At 38.1% G+C, this 23,059-nt stretch overlaps 1 protein-coding gene across 6 annotated transcripts in view; it reads right to left on the bottom strand.

Moving 5' to 3' along the window:
- STRBP (spermatid perinuclear RNA binding protein) overlaps positions 1-23,059 on the bottom strand; it is a 148,268-nt gene that overhangs the window by 63,162 nt on the left and 62,047 nt on the right. For all 6 annotated transcript variants that reach the window (XM_032634116.1, XM_032634111.1, XM_032634112.1 and 3 more), the window contains exons 2-3: positions 3,669-3,837; positions 9-229 (exon numbers count right to left, since the gene is read on the bottom strand). In XM_032634116.1, coding sequence (XP_032490007.1) covers positions 9-229; positions 3,669-3,671 — 224 coding nt within the window. In that variant the 5' untranslated portion in view covers positions 3,672-3,837. The remainder of the gene's footprint in view (positions 1-8; positions 230-3,668; positions 3,838-23,059) is intronic.

Genomic DNA, 23,059 nt, shown 5'->3' with positions numbered 1-23,059 from the left:
ACACTCACTTGGAATAGGAGTCTACAGCCTCATCCTTCTTCACTTCTGTCTCACCCTCTGCTTTTGTGCCTTTATTTGTTTCATCCAGCCAATCCGAGACATGTTTAAGAGCACACTCAACAGTAGACACCATATTCTGAACAGCTTCAAGTTCCTCCGGAGATGGATAAATTGTTGAATGTTTCACCATAACATGGCGATCATCATTGGCAAAAGATCTAATAGATCTCTGTCAGAAGGTGAAAGGAAACTATTACTTCAATAAAAGAAATGTTACCTGAAAAGGATGACTTACAAATATATTTAAGTCAAGTCATAGCATTAATTGTCAAACTGCTGTGAAACAGTTAACACTGAGGCAATGAAAAACTGCTCAAGGGCTTCCCTGGTGGCGCAGTGGCTGAGAGTCCGCCTGCCGATGCAGGGGACATGGGTTCATGCCCCGGTCCGGGAAGATCCCACATGCCGCAGAGCGGCTGGGCCCGTAAGCCATGGCTACGGAGCCTGTGCGTCCAGAGCCTGTGCTCTGCAACGGGAGAGGCCACAACAGTGAGAGGCCCGCGTACCGCAAAAAAAAAAACAAAAAACAAAAAAACTGCTCAAGAAATGAAGTAAAACCCCATCCTGCCAAACTCCACACCAGAAAATTAGAGATCTTTCATTCATATTTTGGAAGAGTTCACCCAAGTTACATTCAGTATTATGTATATGCCACATTTTAGCTCAGTCTATGTGTTTTCAATACCACGTCAAAAAAGGTCATCCATATCACACATCATCTACAAGAAACAAGATACTTCCTAGCTTCGACAGAGTATCTAGAAATAAATGCATATGGGTGACTCATGATACCCAGTCACTTCTTTCCAAACTCCTGGACACTTCTGCATCTAGAAAAATTGAGATTTTGTAACATAGTAATAACACAAAGTTATATGTGAACAAGATAGTAAAACTATGGACCACATTAGAATATTATTTGGCATTCAAACTTTGGTGTGCAGCTTTAATTTTTTAAATAGATTAGTAGGAGATATTCCAAATTCCAGAATGGGGAAAATACATATTGTAAAAGAATTAATTTTCCAAACTAATTTACAAATGTATTCACATTCTCAATCAAAATCCCCTCGAGATAGATTTATTTTAATACTCAACAAAAATAATTTTAAAGCTCATTTTGGGTGGGGGGAGGGAAGTCATGAGTGTATCAAGAACTATTCTACAAAGGTGGATGGGTGGTACCATTATGCTAAAATATCAAAAATGTTAAAAGCAATAATTAAAATGACATGCTGGCCCAGAAATCAGTGGAACAGATTACAGCCTAGAAACAGAATGAATTTCATGAAAATTTAATAGAGTAGATCCTTCACACTCATGAATCACACATCCAAAAACCTTTGAATATTTCCAAATTTACAAATACCATAAAGACACTTGTACCAGTACAGAGCAAAATGAACAAGGAAAACTTGGTGAGTTTCCATAAAGCCAAAAGTATTTGACTTAAAGGGTGGCTACAGTGCCCTAACTTACATGAAATTATGTGCTAGCAGACAGTAAATATTTTGTTTTAAAGTCTTTACTGCAAAATAATATATTTGCAATGCTTTATCAGTCTTGTCTCTTTTGTTTTTGTTTGAATGTCAATGTTTTAAAATCAGATTAATTTGGACACTAGTAAATTAATACTACAGTATCATTGTCCCCTACAAAATGAAGCAAGCTATAACTAAAAAGGTAAATAATCCTTTGAAACCCTCAATTATTACATAATAAAAGTTACTAAAATCAATCATGAAGCTTTCCTTTTTTCTAGACAAAAGCCAATCTCTGTCTAGATTTCTTTCTTGCTCTCAAAGTCCATGACCAGTTTTCCAACTGGAGAAGTCTTTTGCTACAAAGAAAAAAACTTTTTAACCACTTCATGAGATTTACTTATATATCCCAAAATAAGTTAACAAGAAAACAAAAGAGCCATGTAACAAATTGGAGATGCTAGGTTGTTCTAGGGATTATAACTTATTGATAGTTAACTTGCTCTTTAAAGAAAAAATTCCACTAATATTTTAGTTCTCGATGGTGGGGGAAAAATTGTTAACTTGAGATTTTCTCTGTCATTTAGTTTTATGATGAGTTACTAAGTTACTAAATTAAGTTACTCAGTCCTGCACACTGGCCACACCTTAGGAAAATTACATACTGCTACCTAACACAAACCTTTGGCCTTTCTCTCACAAAAAACATAAGACTGCCAACGTTAAACCCAAGAATCTACTGGATGTGATAGGACAAGTATCATGAAACAGTGATGAAAGAACTGAATGAATGGTATTACCACCCCCAAAAAAGAAAGCTACCTTATTTACCCAAATAAGCTCCATATTGATTTTAAGTATTAAAAAATTAATTGGAAGAACTATGCAGAAACAAAGTTCTCTTTCAAACCTGAGATCTAAGGCAAAACTGGAAAACACCTACTGACCAATTAAACTACGTAAACACAAAATTTCTACACCAGACATCTAAAGCTACATTAAAATGAATAAACTAGGAAAGGAATTTTCACCAACTATGACAAGTAATACATATAAAACATTTCTTTAAGTTCGAAGAATATCAAGACTATAGTAGATAAATAAGCTGAAAAGGCAAATAATTTATATGGGAAGAAACACAAGTTACAGTGTCATTTTTCACATCTCACCATAAACGTAAATGACAGAGAAAATCCCAAGTTAACATTTTTTCCCCACCATCCAGAACTAAAATATTAGTAGAATTCCTTCTTTAAAGAGTAAGTCAACTAAGTTATAACCTCTAAAACAAATTTTTTTAAAATCAAATGTCATTTAAAGAAATACCATCAGACTTGCTAAACAACATATTTCAAACATACTGATGATTAATATTTTTGTGCTTTTTCCCTCACTTACAACATCTTTTTAAAGCCTTTTCTCACTTATGGAAAAATTCACACAGCATCCTCCAGAACCAAAATATGAGGAGAAAAATATTCAGCACATTTTACCAATTAAAAAGTTAGGCACCAGATGTTATGACCTCATCTAACATCTCAAATTCAATTTAAGTATTAACTTTCCACAAAAAGCAAGGTTTCCATGATATTCAGTTCAGTGCCCTCAATACACTCAACACCTGACCCTATTATTTTAAAATTAAAAGCATGTGAAAAAAGGTGTCTTTTTGAGTTAAATACTCACACATTTAATAAACTCCAAATGCTTCATATCATTACTTAAAGGACTGGTTCAGGATTTTTAATTTCCATGGGAAAAAAACTAAGTTTCAGGTAGAAAGCTAGAGAAAAATTACATAATTTCAAGTTCAAGGTCACCTTAGCCATTTGTATCAGTTTGCTAATGCCAGTTTTATTAGAAAATGTCATTTATGAGCATTCCCTCCTTTGTATTTAATAATTTACGGCCTGCAGGCTCATGGGGCTCCATCTTGTGGTTTAAAGGGCTCGTAATAAATCTGAACTCATTTGCTTTGCTTAAATAGTAGAATGCCATCTTTAGCTGATACACTGAAGCAAAAAATTACCACCACTTTTTTTCACTTGCCCTCACTGTTAACGGTTTCAACTTCAAGCGACTGAGAACTTTGGTAACTAAATTAAGGAAACATAAATAATAACCTACCATGGTTTTCTACAGTATTTTAGCTTCTTCTTCCGATCCTTTTCCCTCTTTCTTGTCGTCTTCACTAGACACTGTTTTCTGTGACAGTACCTCCTCATAAGCCTGAGTCCCCTGACAGCTCAGAGTCAATACGGCAAAGGTGTTTGAAGACTTGTTCTCTAGAATACACCTGCAAAAGAAAAAGAAAAACAACTTTTCAAAAATGCTTATTTAGAATTAGTTTCATATCAGAGTGTGGAACCCATAAACATGTTATTGACAAAAATGAAACAATCTTTATAGAGGAAAATTACTTCATTTTAAACAAAAAGCTAATACACCCTTTGAAGGCCTGGGCCCAAGAGCCTAAGTGATATGGCCAGAAAAATAACCCTCCTGGTAGCCATAATGTGGCAGCTGGCTGACTTGCACTCAATGAGATGAATACATTAACAGATAGAGATTCATTAAAAAAGTACAACCGGAAAAAGTAATACTACTACTGGTGGCAAAAATGTTGCAATTAACCATGAGATTTTCAATAGAAACTGGCATTAGTCAGACCTATCTGAAAAGTAGATAAGACACCTGAAAATATAACACTGTTGATCGTAACCATGAAGCTTTTCCATTTGATACTGCCGCCAGATTTACAGCAAATGTTGGAACCATGTTTCGTCTTTAATCATTTTAGGCCTAAAATTCAGAATGCTTTTTTGGCTCTGCTCCCCTAACCCCCAAGAGACCCTACTTCCCTCTCAACCTATATGCACTGTTATGCCAGACTCCTGAATATTCACTAAATCCTGATTTCATTACCCATGGATGACTCTCACCAGAATCCCACAGTATATTTCTGCCCAGAGGCCTAAACACCATTCTATTACCCCTTTGTTCCACTTTTATAAGATTTTATTCCAGATAAGGTAAAAAATAAGCTTTTCTGAGCACTGAAGTCCTTATATAAGCCCAGTGGTAAAAAAACAAAAAAACTAGAGAGAGACCATTAAAATAGAACATATGCCTTACATGGTTATCAGGAGTAACACACACCAGGATATGTAAACACCCACAAAGAAAGAGCTCCCTCTTCATCTCAATATCTTTCCTTTAAACTTTCCCTTAAATAATGAAACCTCCTTTTACTTTTTTTTTTTTTTTTTGCAGTATGCGGGCCTCTTACTGTTGTGGCCTCTCCCGCTGCGGAGCACAGGCTCCGGACGCACGGGCTCAGCGGCCATGGCTCACGGGCCTAGCTGCTCCGCGGCATGTGGGATCTTCCCGGACCGGGGCACGAACCTGTGTCCCCTGCATCGGCAGGTGGACTCTCAACCATTGCGCCACCAGGGAAGCCCCCGCCTTTTACTTCTATCTACAATAATTTCCTATCAGTTGCTCTCTTAAAGAAAAAAAATCCTTTTTGAATTCTTGGGACCAGGAAAGTTAAAGGTGACATTTAACTCTCCCCAATACTACAAATGAAAAAACAGACCCACATTTACAGTCAAATAATACTCAGTTGTGACCTACATGCAACACTATTCATATCTTATAACCAACTTCCCTGACTCTGACTTAACAAAATCCACCTGAAATAAGCTAGTGAAGATTGATTTTTTTAAAATTATATAACAACGAACAGATAGAACTTACTTTGATTACTACACATATCAAATCAAGGTAAGGAGGGAACACATAATGCTGCAATTCATAAGGTCCTTTTATACAACAAAGTTAAGAAACAAACTAAAACATGATCCCACGGTAAGAGATATCTCAAAGATCCTCCTGTCACTAAAATTATACCTTTTGTATAAAGATCGCACTATACAATTTAGAGTCTTTGGCACTTCCCATTCCCAACCCTACTCCATTCTAGAAGATTCAACCATTCAGTACTTAGCTGTGAATCCTGCAGCCAAAGATTGCTGCACTGATGAGAACTGAACTAAACTGCTCACAGGTGAGAACTGAAAACAAAGTCCACAAGCTGCTCGCTATAAAAAGGTAAAACCAATAAGTCAAACATATTAAGAAAGTTGACTGAAAGCAGAAAAAGAGGGAAGAATGTTAAGTAAAAGCTGATGTAGTGGAGAAACTGTGGATCACCAATAGCACTTTTCAGTCATCAGTATGGAGAGTAACCACCCTACCTATACATCAAGAAGCTCTGGCTCTGGGCTCATTCTTGCTGCTTTTATTCAACATAGTTTTGGAAGTCCTAGCCACAGCAATCAGTGAATAAAAAGAAATAAAAGAAATCCAAACTGGAAAGGAAGTAAAACCGTCCCTGTTTGCAGATGACATGATACTATATATGGAAACCCCTAAACATATCACCAGAAAACTACTAGAGCTCATCAGTGAATTTGGTAAAGTTGCAGGATACAAAATTAATACGGAAATCTGTTGCATTTCTATACACTAACAATGAAGTAACAAAAAGAGAAATTAAGGAAACAACCCCATTTACCATCACATCAAAAAGAATAAAATACCTAGGAATAAATCTACCTAAGAAGGCAAAAGACCTGTACTCTGAGAACTACAAGACACTGATGACAGAAACTGAAGATGACACAAACAGATAGAAAGATATACCATGTTCTTGGATTGGAAGAATCAATACTATTAAAATGGCCATACTACCCAAGGCAATCTACAGGCTCAATACAATTCCTATCAAATTACCAATGGCATTTTCCACAGAACTAGAACAAAAAATTTTTAAATTTGTATGGAAACACAGAAGACCCCGAATAGCCAAAACAATCTTGAGAAAGAACAGAGCTGGAAGAATCAAGTTCCCTGGCTTCAGACTATGCTACAAAGCTACAGTAATCAAAACAGTATGATGGTACTGCCACAAAAACAGACACACAGATCAATGGAACAGGGTAGACAGCCCAGAAATAAACCCACGCACTTATGGTCAGTTAATGTATGACAAAGGAGGCAAGAATATTCAATGGAGAAAAGACAGTCTCTTCAGTAAGTGGCGCTGGGAAAACTGGACAGCTGCATGTAAAACAATGAAATTAGAACATTCTCTAACACCATACACAAAAATAAACTCAAAATGGATTAAAGACCTGTATATAAGACTGGATACTATAAAACTCCTAGAGGAAAACATAGGCAGAACGCTCTTTGACATAAATTGCAGCAATGTTTTTTTGGATCCGTCTTCTAAAGTAAAGGAAATAAAAGCAAAAATAAACAAATGGGACCTAGTTAAACTTAAAAGCTTTTGCATCGCAAAGGAGACCATCGACAAAACGAAAAGACAACCTACTGAATGGGAGAGAATATTTGCAAACCATATGATGGGTAAGGGGTTAATAACCAACATATGTAAATGGCTCACACAACTCAATATCAAATAACCCAATTTAAAAGCGGCAGAAGAAATGAATAGACATTTTTCTAAAGAGGAAATGCAGATGGCCAACAGGCACATGAAAAGATGCTCAACAGAGCTAATCATCAGTGAAATGCAAATCAAAACCACAATCAGATATCATCTCACACCTGTCAGAATGGCTATCATAACAAAGAACACAAATAACAAATGTTGGCGAGGACGTGGAGAAAAGGGACCCCTCAAACACTGTTGGAGGGAATGTAAACTGGTGCAGCCACTGTGGAAAACAGTGTAGAGGTTTCTCAAAAAACTAAAAATAGAACTACCTTATGACCCAGCAATTCCAGTCCTGGGAATACATCTAAAAAAACCCCAAAACACTAATTCGAAAAGATACACACACCCGAATGTTCATAGCAGAATTATTTACAATTGCTAAGATATGGAAGCAACGTAAGTGTCCACCAACAGATGAATGGATAAAGAAGATGTGGTATATATGTACTCGGCTGGCCAAAAGGTTCGTCTGGTTTTTTCCCATAAGACAGCTCTAGTAGCACTTAGTTGTCTTTAACTTCATTCAAAACAATTTTGTTAGATTGTATGCGACAGCTGTCACATCAGCTTGCATTTAAAAAAAGACTTAAGGTGACACAGGTTTGAGCCCTGGTCCCAGAGGATCCCACATGCCGTAGAGCAACTAAGCCTGTGCGCCATAACTACTGAGACTACACTCAGAAGCTCACACACCGCAACGAAGAGTAGCCCCCACTCTCCACAACTAGAGAAAACCCACAAGCAGCAGTGAAGACCCAACGCAGCCAAAAAATAAATAATTTTAAAAATTAAAAACATTTGGAGTTTTAAATAAATAAAGACTTATCAAAATGGGTGAATTTTTGTGTAGCCATTTTAATACTGAAGATGGAAGAAAAAAGCAACATTTTTAGCATATTATGCTTTATTATTTCAAGAAAGGTAAAAACGCACTGAAACGCAAAAAAAAAAAAAAAGATTTGTGCACTGTATGGAAAAGGTGCTGTGACTGATCAAACGTGTCAGAGTGGTTTGCAAAGTTTCGTGCTGGAGATTTCTTGCTGGACGATGCTCCACGGTCAGGTAGACCAGTTGAAGTTGACAGTGATCAAATCGAAACAATACTTGTGAACAGTGAACATTATACCACGTGGGAGACAGCGGACATACTCAAAGTACCCAAATCAAGCGCTGAAAATCATTTGCACCAGCTTGGTTATGCTCATCTTTGATGTTTGGGTTCCACATAGGTTCAGCGAAAAAAACCTTCTTGACCGTATTTCTGCAGCAATTCTCTACTTAAACATAATGAAAACGTTCCGTTTTTAAAACAAATGTGATGGGTGATGAAAAGTGGATACTGTACAATAATGTGGAATGGAAGAGATCATGGGGCAAGCGAGATGAACCACCACCAACCACACCAAAGAAGGTGATGTTGTGTATATGGAAGGGAGTCCTCTATTATGAGCTCCTTCTGGAAAACCAAATGATTAATTCCAACAAGAACTGCTCCCAATTAGACCAACTGAAAGCGGCACTTGACGAAAAGTGTCCAGAATTAGTCAACAGAAAACGCATAATCTTCCATCAGGATAACACAAGACTGCATGTTTCTTTCATGACCAGGCAAAAACTGTTACTGTTTGGCTGGGAAGTTCTGATTCATCCACCATATCCATCAGACATTGAATCTTCAGATTTCCATTTATTTTGGTCTTCACAAAATTCTCTTAATGGAAAAAATTTCAATTCCCTGGAAGATGGTAAAAGGCACCTGGAACAGTTCTTTGCTCAAAAATACAAAATTTTTGGGAAGATGGAATTATGAATTTGCCTGAAAAATGGCAGAAGGTAGTGGAACGAAATGGTGAATATGTTGTTCAATAAAGTTCTTGGTGAAAGTGAAAAATGTGTCTATTATTTTTACTTAAAAATCGAAGGAACTTTTTGGCCAACCCAATACAATGGAATACTACTCAGCCATAAAAAAGAAACAAAATTTTGCCCTTTGTTGCAACATGGATGGACTTAGAGGGCATTATGCTAAGTGAAATAAGTCAGAAAGAGAAAGACAAATACTGTATGATATCACTTATATGTGGAATCTAAAAAATACAACAAACTAGTGAACACAACACAAAAAGAAGCAGACTCACAGACACAGAGAATAAACTAGTGGTTACTGGCAGGGGGTGGGGGGACAAAACAGTGGTGGGGGAGTAGGAGATACAAACTATTGGGTATAAGATACAAACTATTGGGTATAAGATAGGCCACAAGGATGTACTGTACAACACGGGGAATACAGCCAATATTTTGTAATAACTGTAAATGGAGTGTAGCCTTTTAAAATTGTATAAAAAATTAAAAAAAATTTTTTTAAAAAGCAGCTCTGGGGACTTCAGGGTATTATAGCATAGTGCAATAATTCATGATATCATCTCAGAATCATATTCTGTCGATGCTGTAAAAGGAACTTAGAAATCATCTGGTCCAATTCCACCTACCCCTCAGTTTAAAGTGAACTACAATCAGAGATATTAAAGAAGTCACACAACTAATCAGGGACAAAGCGTGGTCCAAAACCTAAGTCATAGCCCAATGACTTTTCCCTACTATATCTGACTGAAAAAAAAAAAAGTTATATTTGGTAGACTGTGAGCTGATAGAAACTGCAACACATTTTTAAAGAGTTTCTCTCTAAAATAGTGATTAACTTAGGGGATAAAATTCTGGCCTTGAAATTTTAAAAAAGACTCAACTTCACCATTTAATAGCTCTGTGACCGTAGAAAGTTATGTGACTCAAAATCACTTAATTTCCTTGGGTCTCAGTTTCCTTAACCTATACAGTGAGAAAATATTCCACTACTAATTAACAGCTTACAGTTATGGGACTCACATTCTGTACCAGGCACTGTTCTAAGAGCTTTTGATATATTAATTCATTTAATCCTCACAACAATCTTTTTTTTAAATTTATTTGGCTGCATCGGGTCCCAGTTGCGGCACGCGGGATCTTCATTGTGGCATGCAGGTTGTGATGCGAGGGCTCCAGAGTGCACAGGCTCAGTAGCTGCGGCGCGTGGGCTTAGATGTCCTGTGGCATGTGGGATCTTAGTTCCCCAACAAGGGACTGAACCCGAGTCCCCTGCATTGGAAGGTAGATTCGTAACCACTGGACCACCGGGGAAGTTCCACAACAATCTTAATATCTCCACTTAACATATAAGGAAGCTAGAGCATAAAGAGACAATATAATCTAATTAAAATCACAAAGCAAAAGTACATACCAGAGCTAAGATTCAAAACAAGACAATCCCTTTCCATAATATTTTTGCTCTAAAGGCACTTACACTTATGTTAGTGGATAAACTTTAGCTCTTTCAACAAATATGTCTATGTGAATTACAAAGGCCATATAGGACACTGGCTTTGGAGTCAGGTCTAGATTCAACTACCAACTTCGTTGCCACTTCACTTCTCTTAGCCAGAGCTTCCTCACCTGTGCAATGAGGTGAACAGTATTTACTTCAAACTAAATGAGACAGGTTGTTAAAAATACTTAAAAGTATTTGGCATATAGTATATGCTCTATATATGGCTTCAGAAGGGAAAAAAACCACAAGTATCAAATAAAATGTTTTGATTATATATCAGATATACGTTCTCTGATATATATATCAGATATATATTTCTCTGAAAAACAGAGCTCAGAAAAACATTAGCTGTGTTCTACTTATTAAGTAAGAGTAGTTGTATGCAGAGGGTGGAGTGTGTATATATGGGCATGTGTGTGCCTGTGTATCACTTTTTTTATTAACTACTGTTTTTTTCAATTAATAGACATTGTTTTTTTAGAGCAGCCTTAGGTTTACAGAAAAATTGAGTGGGAAATAGAAAGAATCCCATATACCACTTCTTCCTAACACACACACACACACACACACAGTTTCCCCTATTATTAACATCTTGCATTAGTGTGGTAGATTTGTTACAACTAATGAACCAATGTTAATACAATATTATTAACTAAAGACCACAGTTTACATCAGGGTTCATTCTTTGTGTTATACCTTCTCTGAGTCTTGACAAAAGGATTATGACATGCACCCACCATTACAGAATCATCCAGAACAGTTTCACTGCCCTAAAAATCCCAGGTCCACCTATTTGACCCTCCCTCTTCCAAATGTCACATAGTTGAAATCATACAGTATGTAGTCTTTTCACTAAGCAATATGCACTTAAGATTCCTCCATGCCGGGACTTCCTTGGTGGAGCAGTGGTTGAGAATCTGCCTGCCAAAGGCAGGGGACACGGGTTCGAGCCCTGGTCCGGGAAGATCCCACATGCCGCAGAGCAACTAAGCCCATGCACCACAACTACTGAGCCTGCGCTCTAGAGCCCGCGCTCTAGAGCCCACGTGCCACAACTACTGAAGCCCACATGCCTAGAGCCCGTGCTCAGCAACAAGAGAAACCACCGCAATGAGAAACCTGCGCACCGCAACGAGGAGTAGCCCCCGCTCACCACAACCAGAGAAAGCCCGCGCGCAGCAACAAAGACCCAACGCAGCCATAAATTAAATATTTTTTTAAAAAGATTCCTCCATGTCATTTCTTTTTATCACTGAAAAATATTCCACTGTCTGGATATACCACAGTTTGTTTATCCATTCACCTACCAAGTGTTGGCAATTATGAATAAAGCTGCTGTAAACATTCGTGTGCAGGTTTTCAACCCATTTGGGAAAATACCAAGGAGTATGACCACAGGATCATATGGTGAAACTATGTTTAGTTTTGTAAGAAACTTCCAGACTGTCTTTCATCCAAAGTAGCTGTACCATTTTGCATTCCCACCAGGAAAGAATGAGAGTTCCTGCTGCTCCACATCCTCATCAGCATTTGGTGCTGTCAAAGTTTGGGCCTTCAGCCATTCTAATAGGTGTGTAATGGTATCTCACTATCATCTGAAATTGAAATTCCTTGATGACGTATGATGTTGAGCATCTTTTCATATGCTTATTTGCCATGTGTATACCTTCTTTAGTGAGGTGTCTGTTCAGGTCTTCTGCCCTTTTTTAATTGGGTTGTCTGTTTAATTTTATGACTTCTTTGTATATTTTGGATACCAGTCCTTTATCTGATATGTGTTTTGCGAAGATTTTCTCCCAGTCTGGTACTTGTCTTCTCATCCTCTTAAGAGTGTCTTTCATAAAACAGAAGTTTTTAGTTTTAATGAATCCCAGCTTATCAAATTTTTCTTTCATGGACCATATTTTTGGTGGCGTTGTATGTCCTTTTTAACTAACCTTTAAAGGTGAAAGCTTTAGATGTCAGGCTACCCAGCCCACAAAGCTAGGTTTTTGTATGTATGAATATTAGACCCTTTTCTTAGGAGCAAATCTCAAAACTGGAGAATGACGATGCTTTCTATATTCAAACTATAAAATTTAGTCAAATATTTAGGAATTTTTCTGAAATGAAATTAGGAGAAAATATTAAAAATTAAGGCAAAAAATATTTAAATATACTTACTTTCTTGAAAACTTCCAAATAATGTCTTGTAAGCAGTGTGACATAGAATCCAAGAAATTATTTACTCTCAAAATATTAACTGAATAGAAAACTTTAAATTTTGCTAATACTAACATCTGTAACCTCTCCAGAAGGAGCTATGTGAAAATCAAATATCCAGGCTCTACTTCTCCATTACAAAAGAACAATCACATGTCCACTATATTAAAGATGGGCAAATAAAATTAGAAAAAGATACCTCACTGATACGCCAAGAGGATTACTTTAAGATAAAGAGATTTACCAGTAAATACATACTTACTAATTGCCTGTTCTGTAACTTGGTACTGTGCTTGATAGCAGAGGGCATATGAAAATGAACCAATTCAGATACATTAAGAGAAGAGCAAATACATATAAATTCAATACTTCCTCCAAATCCCTTCAAATAAACTAAACTTTCCCTACGTGGTGGCATTCAGTTTCTGTACAATACTAATGTGAAAAGAATACTGCATTTCCGTACTTTCCTCGGAAAATTTCCTTTTATTTTCTATATTAAAACAGCACTAGGGGAATGCTAAACTGAAAAACCTTTAAATTACTTATACCTACTCCAAAAATCCAGCTCTTCATCCCTACCCCAAAACACCTATAATGATGGAAAAGCTCAATCCCACCACATCACTTGAAGCCTTGCAACACTGGGCTCAGGCCAAAAGGTCCCTGCTCAATTAACAATTTAAACAAGGATGGCACAACGGCTGCAGCGCTAACATAAAATGCACTGTACAAGCCGGCTAGGTCAATCAGAATGCTTTCTGAACACTTACTGTCAGTGAGCAGAATGAAAAAGTTGTTATCAAGTAACCAATCCAAGGAAGTGGTGACAGGAAACCACGTCTCCTCACTGAAAGCACACACACTAGCCCTTCCCCATTCCTGATGGAATAGTGACAGAAGTGAAAGAACTCTATCCACCAGTTAGACGACTCATTTGGTTAAAGAACCAAAATTTAGTGCATCTCAACAAGTCTTTATTGAGCACCTATAATAAGCCAGCCACTGTTCTAGGCACTTAGGATGCATCAGTGAACAAAACAAAAACCCCTGCCCTTGTGTTTAAGTCCAGGGCTGGGGAAACAACCAAAAAACAGTAAATGTAAAAACAAGTAATTTAAACAGTATGTGAGAAGGTGTGAGGTGCTATGGAAAAGAAAGAGCAGGGGACAGCACACGTACGCAGGTACTATACAGAGGAGGGTGCGATTTTAAATAGATGGTCAGTCCTCGTGGAGAAGGTGATGCCTGAGCAAACCCTGATGGGGTGAGGGAGTGAGCCATGCAGAGATCTCAGGAACGAGCATTCCTGGCAGGGGACGAAGACTGTGCCTGGTTAGATAGAGGCACAGGAGGCCACTGTGGCTGGACGGCTGGAGTAGGCTGGGTGGGGAGAGAAGGGCAATGAGGACTGAGGGTGGGAGTGAGGAACCAGATCATACAGGGCAGAGGTTGGCAAACTTTTTCTTTAAAGGACCAGATAAAAAGTACTTTAGGCTTTTGAGCCATAAGGTCTCTACTACTCAACTCTGCCTTTGTAGTGCAAATGTAGCCATAACACAGTGTGCAAACAAATGGGTGTGGCTGTATTCCAATACAACTTTATATACGGGCACTGAAATTTCAACTTCATATGATGTTCATGTCACAAAGTATCAGGTTTTTTTTTTTTAACCATTTAAAAATGTAAAAATCATTCTTAGCCCACAGGTCACACAAAAACAGGAAATGGGGCTTCCCTGGTGGCACAGTGGTTGAGAGTCCGCCTGCCGATGCGGGGGACGCAGGTTCGTGCCCCGGTCCGGGAGGATCCCACGTGCTGCGGAGCGGCTGGGTCCATGAGCCATGGCCGCTGGGCCTGCGCGTCCGGAGCCTGTGCTCCGCAGCGGGAGGGGCCACAGCGGCGAGAGGCCCGCAAACCGCAAAAACAATAAATAAATAAATAAAACAAGAAACAGGCAATGGATCCAAATGTGGTCCAGGGGCCATCGTTTGTCAATTCCTGAAACAGGAGGTCCTTCTAGTCATCTTAAGGACTATGGCTTTTACTCTGAGTGAGACACGGAACCCTTAGAGGGTTTTTTTTTTTTTTTTTTTTTTTTTTTTTTTTCCTTAGAGGGTTTTGAGCAGAGCACTGACAATATCTGACTCATGTTTTTAAAAGATCACTATGCTTGCTATGTTGAAATACATTGTAGAGAGGGCAAGGGTGGAAGGAAGAAGACCACTAAGAAAGTTTAGCAATCAGAGAATAGATATATTCTGAAGGGAAAGATGGCATGTCTTCCTAGTAGAATGGATGTGGAGTGGGAGCGAGGTGGAGGCGTCGGGATTGACTTCAAGGTTTTTGGCCTGAGCAACTGAGTTAGGGAAGGTGCAGGGAGAGGCGGTTTGGGGATTAAGAACAGGAATTCAGGTTTGGACATGTTGAGCTTGAGATAATTATTAGATATACAAGTAGGCAACTATAGCATATGAACCTACAGTTTAGAAGAGAGATCTGGATTAGGTTATAAATTTGGTACTTTTCAGCATATAGGTAGTATGCAAAGCCACAACATCACCAAGGGAGTAGGTGCACCAACGAACAGGAAGAAGAGGCACAACTAGACAGAGAAGTGCCTGAGAGATACTAGGAAAACGAAGACTGTGCTGTTCTGAGAGCCATGTAAAGAAAACATAAATGAGGCAAACTCTCTGAATTCAAAACAGGAAAAGAGATACAGCATGAGAATGGAAATCCTGAGTTTCAGTCTTTGTTTTACTACTAAAGATGTTTATAGCTCAAAGATATGGAAGTCTTGTATACTACTGTGAATAGTTTTGCCATGTTTTACTATTTACAGGAATCTATCTTTTCCTAAACTATTCTATCCCCACTTCAGCCCATCTTTGGGGAAAATTTTACTTTGAGAACATCAAGCTCCCCTTCAAAACCTTCAATGATGGGGACTTCCCAGGTGGCACAGGGGTTAAGACTCCGCGTTCCCAATGCAGGGGGCCTGGGTTCGACCCCTGGTCAGGTAACTAGATCCCACATGAATGCCGCAACTAAGCCCGTGTGCCACAACTAAGGAGTCAGCGAGCCACAACTAAGGAGCCCACCTGCTGCAACTAAGACTAGTGCAAATTAATTAATTAAATGAAATAAAATAAAGTAATAAATAAAATTTTAGAAAAACTTTCATTGACTACACTCAATAGCTTAACTGGCATTCCACTCAAATACTGGGTGTCACCAAGGCCCTCCATAATACAACACGTATGCAATTCTGTCCCTGTCATTTCTCTCATCACTGTAGTTCCAGCCAAAAAGAGAATAATGAATCTTCCCCAGAATACCATACAATGTGCTACCGCTAAGCTCCAAGTTAAACCCTTCCCTTACCTGGACTGCAACCTCTACTCCACTATGATTTGCCCTTGTTCTATTCATCAAATGTCCATCTCAAATCTACCCTTCCAGGAAGGCTTACCTAATACTTGAGGTTAATATAAATTTCTTCTTTCTTTGAGCCATCCAGTCCTTTTTCAACTTCCTTTATGACATTTCTATTACTCAGTTTTAGTTATTTTTATCACAAGCTCCTTAATGAAATTACTTATCTTTATCTCCACAGCACCTACAGTGCCCTGCACTCAGGAGAGGCTCAATAAAAATCTGAATTCAACCCTAGATTTCTCTTTCCTTAGAGAGTGCCATTAACTGTAGAATCCAAGAAGGCTCTATCTGAAATGTCATCGTCTCTTCCCATATATTTCCACAGCTGTCATCATCATAGTGACTTACAGGCAATTTCTGACTCTTCTTCCATAAGCACAATTTCCACTGTTTATTTGCCTTATTTCACCCATCTGAGATTAATCCCCCAAACTCCCTTCCACTCCTTCAGGACGGACTTTAGTACTTAGTTCATCTCTAATTCCTGGCATAATTCTTAGTAATTTCCAGAACCACACAGATGATCCTTCTAAAATTCTAAAATCCTTGTATTCTTTTCCTCCAATGTTCTCATCTCCTTTCCTACCCTAGGTACCCACTCCCCACCAGGACCCATAATCTACTAACCCAACCACCTTTCAGAGTCCCTCACCCTTTGCATGCCCTCACTTCTGTCCTTATCCAACTGAAATTACACAATCCATCATCTATCACTGATTTTCACCAGCAATTTCCTTTGTTATCCTACCCTGGCAAAACCCCAACCCTGATCATACCCAAAGCTCTTAACTATACCCCACCAGTAACCCTGGAATGTGGCAGGGGGGTGAGGGGGAATTCACACAATAGTGCTAATTGGTTCTTTTTTTTTTTTTAAGGTTTTTTTTTTTTTTTTTTTGATGTGGACCATTTTTAAAGTCCTTATTGAATTTGTTACAGAATTGCTTGTTTTATGTTTTGGTTTTTTGGCCGAGAGGCATGTGGGAGCTTAGCTCCCTGACAAGGGATCAAACCCACACCCTCTGCATTGGAAGGCGAAGTCTTAACCACTGGACCGCCAGGGAAGTCCCAGTTCTTTTTCTAAATTCATGATTTAACTTCAAAAGGCCCAATAATCAACAGTTCCCAAACACGGGTGGTACTGCAACCCTGGGGGATTTAAAAACGTGAGGTAAAGTTTGCTGGTTGTCACAATGACTAGGTGGGTAATCCTGGCATTTGGTACCCTGGGATGCTAAACACCTGCAACGCCCAAGGAGCCCCATTAAAAAAAACAAATATTCATTCACTTCCCACTTTCCTAATGATTATTTCACATCTTCTCTTGTCTCATCACATCTGTATTTTCTTCCCATATCCTCGCATTCAACTGGTCATCCTCCTGCTTCCTATTTCATGCAAAATATCAACGTTGCTGCATCTTTTCCCATATATTCTTCCTTCTTTCCTGTTTTACAAATGAACTGTCCCTATTCCTATCTAATGGAAATCTTTCCACTCAAATCCTCTAGATCCTATCCCCTCAAGAATATCACTCCTGTAATCACCCCCCTCCTCTCTCTTGAATAACTTTCCTTGACCTCTTGCCTCCCCACGGCCGGATTCTCTGCCTCTCTTAAGGCATAATTCTTTGAGTTCACACTTTTGGTTTCCATTTCCTCTCCTCCCATTCTCTCTTAAATTCACCCCAATCAGCCTCTCACCCCAATGCTCCACCGAAACAGCTCTTGTCAAGTCCCATAGGACTTCCATGGAGTTCAATGTTGTGAACAATTCTCGGCCCTCATTTTAGTCAACCTCTCAGCAAGAGCTGACACAGCTGACTGCTCCCTGCTTAACCATTTTACTTCCCTCAGCTCCCATCCAGTACACTACCCTCTTTGTTCTCCCCCTACTTCATAAATTACTCTGCCATCTCCCTTCTTTCTTATATCCACAACCTATATGCTGGAGTGCCTCTGGACACACACCTCACTCTTAATCTCTTTACTATTCTACACACACTCCCTTGGCAATATCATCCAGGCTTGATGCTTTAAATACCATGTGTACACTGAGGACTCCCAAATTTATATCACCCTGAGTTTCAGACTCACATTCAAGGACACAATCAACATACCCACCTAGATGTCTAATAAACATCTTAAACTTAATATGTCCCAGACCAACTCGTGACCTCCTCCCTCAAAAGAACAAAACTAAAACGAGCTTTGCTACTCACTCCCAGTCTTCCCTCTCTCAAAAGAAGGCAAATACCCCATCCTACAGCAGCTCATGCCAAAAACCTGGGAGAGTCATCCTTGACACCTCTCTTCCTCTCACATCCACATCTGATCCATCACCAAATCCTTCACTTTTACCTTGTTCTCTTGCTTCCCCACCTAGAGTTTATTCTCAGCAAGAGTAACCAGTGTTCCCTTTAAAATTTAAATTACGTCATGTCACAGCCAAGACATGAAAGCAACCTAAATATCCACCAATAGACAGATGGATAAAGAAGATGTGGTACATATATACAATGGAAAATTACTCAGCCATAAAAAAGAATGAAATAATGTCATTTGCAGCAACGTGGATGGACCTAGAGATTATCATACTAAGTGAAGTAAGTCAGACACAGAAAGATAAATATCATATGATATCACTTATATTGTGGAATCTAAAATATGATACAAATGAACATATTTACAAAATATAAACAGACTCAGACATAGAAAAACTTATGGTTACCAAAGGGGAATGGTTGCGGGGGGGAGGGAAAAATTAGGAGTTGAGATTAACATATACACACTACTATATATAAAATAGAAAATCAGGGACTTCCCTAGTGGCACAGTGGTTGAGACTCCACGCTCCCAATGCAAGGGGCCCAGGTTCAATCCCTGGTCAGGGAACTAGATTCCACATGCATGCTGCAACTGAGAGTTCCCATGCCACAAGTAGGGAGCCAGCAAGCCACAACTAATGAGCCCACTGGCCGTAACTAAGGCCTGGCGCAACCAAATAAAATATTTTTTTAAAAAATTAGTCAACAAGGACCTACTGTATAGCACAGGGAACTCTACTCAGTACTTTACAATAACCTATATGGGAAAAGAATCTGAAAAAGAATAGATATATATGTATTAATAAAACTAAATCACTTTGCTGTACACCTGAAACTAACACAACATTGTAAATCAACTATATCCCAATATAAAACTAAAATTAAAAAAAAAAATTAGGTCATGTCATTCCTCTGCTCAGAACCTTCCAATGCTTCTGGTCTCTGAGTAAACACCTCATAATGGCCTATAAATCTCCAATAATCTGATTCCCATTAACTTCTTGGCCTCATCCCCCATCACTCCCCTCCTCACACACTGTGTTCCACCCACGCTGGTATCTTGCTATTTCTCAAACAAGGCACACAATTCCCCACCCTTGGAACCTAGCTAGTTTACCCCTGACATCCACATAACTCCTCTTACTTCTTCAAGCGTCTGCTCAAATGTCACCTTATCATAAGCCCATCCCTGATTACCCTATATAAAACAGCACGCCCTCCTCCAGCACACCTCTGACCCTGTTCTCTCCATAGGATTTACTATTGCCATATGACATCTTTTCTTTGCTTACTTTTTGTTTTGCAAACATAGAATACCTGGCACAAAAGAGAAACTCAAATGAATTTCTCAAAATATTTTTCTCATATAGCATCACATTCATTGCTTACAACAGCCCTGAAAAGTAGTAAAAAACAGAATGGTATAAATTTCATTTTTTAAACTTTTAAAATGTGAAAGCACAAATATACAAAGATGTTAAATTATTTGTCTATGATCACACATTGGCAGAGCTATCCCTAGAACTCGGGTTGGGTCTCCAGCATCTTTACGATTCATATCACCGTGTCCACAAGCAAATCAAAGAGCAGGCATATATTTAATTTTGCACAGTGATCTTTAAAAGATCTAGTCCTTTAAATCACAATTAAACATGAAGTAGCACCTGAACTATATGTGCCTCAGTACCTATTAACTGCCTTCTCACTAAATGGCTGTGACAGAGGTCATCAGAGTATCTTTAGAATTTACAGATCTGGTGACAATTCTGATCAAAAGAAAAAAGTGGTAATGAATGTGCCAAGAAACAGTATTCTCTGCCCTACTGTGCCCGCTGCAGCACACTTAACACTGGAGGGAAAACCAGCACCTTGGTAAACAAGGTTCAAATATTGTCTTTGGTTCCCAAAAGACTTTTTGTTGTTATTCTACAGGACAGAGCATCACAAAGAAACCATATCTGAAGATAGAAAGGACAAGATTATTTCTCTTAATTAGTTAGGTTTGCAAAATTACCTCAGAACCTGCAATCTAGTAATAAACAAGGAGTAATGTTAAAAACCACCAACTTTAAAACAAAAAGAAGTCTTTTTGTTTTCACCTTAGCAAAATAAACAATAGGTCTTGTATGCCCAAAAAAGTACACAGATTCACCAAGTATTACAGCAATACAGAAAATATTCCACATACAACAGTGCTAAAAATGAAGAACTATACTAGATTCCTCAGTAATATAATAATTTAATTTCCAGCCTCTTGCCAGCACTCATTCTCCCTTTCTGGCATCCTCTGCCACAGTTGGAAACTGTGTATCTAGGTCAGAAAAGACAAGCAGCTTTTCAGAACAGCTCAGTATCTTTGGCACAAGTGTTGATATTATAATTCAACCCTTTCACAAACTCCTTTTAAAATACAACCTGTTGTAAACCACAAGATTAGTACTGTACAGACAGTACAGTAGTCTGACATTTATGAAAAGCCACTGGAAAAAGTATTTAAATGCCAGATTTAGAAAGCTGATGAAAAACATGAGACAGGCAACACTATGTAATTAGTGTAAGAGCAATGGATTTAGGGTCAGAAGATCTGCCTTCTAATTCCAACTCTGCTACAGTGAGCTGGCCAATTTTAAATAAATTTCAACCTCTCTGAGCCTCAATTCTTTCATTTATAAAGTAAAAGGGTTAGACTACACCTAGATTACTTTATAGGTACCATTTGTTTAAACATGATTCTATGAAAAACCAGAAATCTAAGAGTACATTTTATATGACACTGCTTAAATATATTCCTTAAAAGTATATATTTTCACAATGTAATCATATTTTAAATAGTGTAGATAAAATGAGAAAACAGATTAATTGGGAAAATTTGAATGCTGAATATTTGATAACATTATGGAATTATTTCTGGAGGGTGATAATGGTATTGTGGGTTTCTTTTGTGGGGGTAGGAGATATACACTATATAAAGATTAGTATATACACTAAAGTAATCACAGATGAAATTAAATGAAAACCTGTGATCTCTAAAATAATCTAGTTGAGGGGATGAGGGAGAATGAAATAAGGCCTGCCATATGTTAATAATTACTGAAAATTGATGATGGAGGTTTTCTCTATGGTTCGCAGGGGTTCTCTCTACTTGTACAGGTTTGAACATTTCCATAAGAAGGTTTTTAAACAGGAATAAATTTATCAAGAATCTAAACAACCAACTTTCAATTTATCTGTAGTAAAATGAGATTGTCATATGTCATATTTTCTTCAGGTACAACGTGTCTGCTTTAGAGTACCCATGATGTAATTGTGCAAACCAAAGCAAGTGAAATTATAAAAGGATAAAACCATTTTGTGAAGCAATTCAGTAATAACTGATAGTCAAAGATGTGGATATACTACAAGCAACAATACTATTTCCGGTTACATTATCTAGAGAAACTCCAATATATAAACACAGTAAGACAGATAACACCAATATTCACTTTAGCACTGTTTATAATCACAAAATACTGGAAACCTAAATGTCCATCAACAAAAGAATGAAGATACAAATCATGTAGTAAATGAATTACAATGATACATTTTACCATGTCTAAATTCAAAACAAGGCTGAGTGGAAAAGCTAGTAGTTGCAGACTAATATGTACAAAATGATGGCTTTTATTTAAACTTGAAAATGCATAAAATATTACATATAATTTATAGATACAAACACACACACTTGGTTGGTATAAAAACATCTAACGTAATGACAAGCAAAAGATTCAAGAGTAGTTATCACTGGGAAAAGAAGGGACAGAACAGGATCAGGGAGGGATACACACACAGTATGTATCTGAGATACTATTTCTTAGAAAAATAATGTGAAGCAAATTTGGCAAAACATTAACATGCAAAAAAAAGCTATGTGTGGTGCGCATCCAGTTTTTTGTTATTCCGTTTTGTCTATATGCATGAAACAATCTGTAAATATTCAGAAACAAAAGGAACCTTGCTTGTTCCTCTTAAATAGGAAGCTACTTTAGCTCTGGTTCTAGCCTTTGCGGATTAGCAACTTTTTCAATTTAAACTAAATACTGACATTGGATAGAAGATCCTAGAAAGTTCCATCATCAAGAAAGATTACAGGGTTTTTCTTTTAAAGTGGAATGAGACATATTCTTACATAGAATTTGTCCAGGGGAGTAACCAAAGACTTGCAAAGTATCAGAGTGTAGGCTAAAGCCACTGTCACTGTTAGAAAGGTCCCAAAGCACTACAGGAGGCAATACTGCTCAGAAACATTCTAATTTTAAATAAAATGTCAAGTAATACTTCTGTTAGGGTATCTATGGAAAGTTCAAGATGCTTCCCAAGTTTCCCTGACCTGGGAGAGCTCAACCTCCAAGTTCTGTCTCCCCTGCAGATTTTGCCTTATAGGCTTTGTTACAGGAAGATCTAGATTTGGTCATAGGCTTTGCTATGGGAAGGTCTAGAATAAGCTTTAACTCTAGGGCAGTAGTCAGAAAACTTTTTCTTAAAGAGCCGAATAGTAAATATTGTGGCCTTGCCGGCCCTAATGTCTCTGTGGCAAATACTGAACTTTGCCATTGTAGACTGAAAGCAACCAGACAATATGTAAATGATGGGCGTGGATATGTTTTAACAAACTTTACTGACG

Source organism: Phocoena sinus, chromosome 6, assembly GCF_008692025.1.
Source record: "Phocoena sinus isolate mPhoSin1 chromosome 6, mPhoSin1.pri, whole genome shotgun sequence".
Taxonomy (NCBI): domain Eukaryota; kingdom Metazoa; phylum Chordata; class Mammalia; order Artiodactyla; family Phocoenidae; genus Phocoena; species Phocoena sinus.
This window is presented reverse-complemented; position numbering and strand designations above follow the sequence as displayed.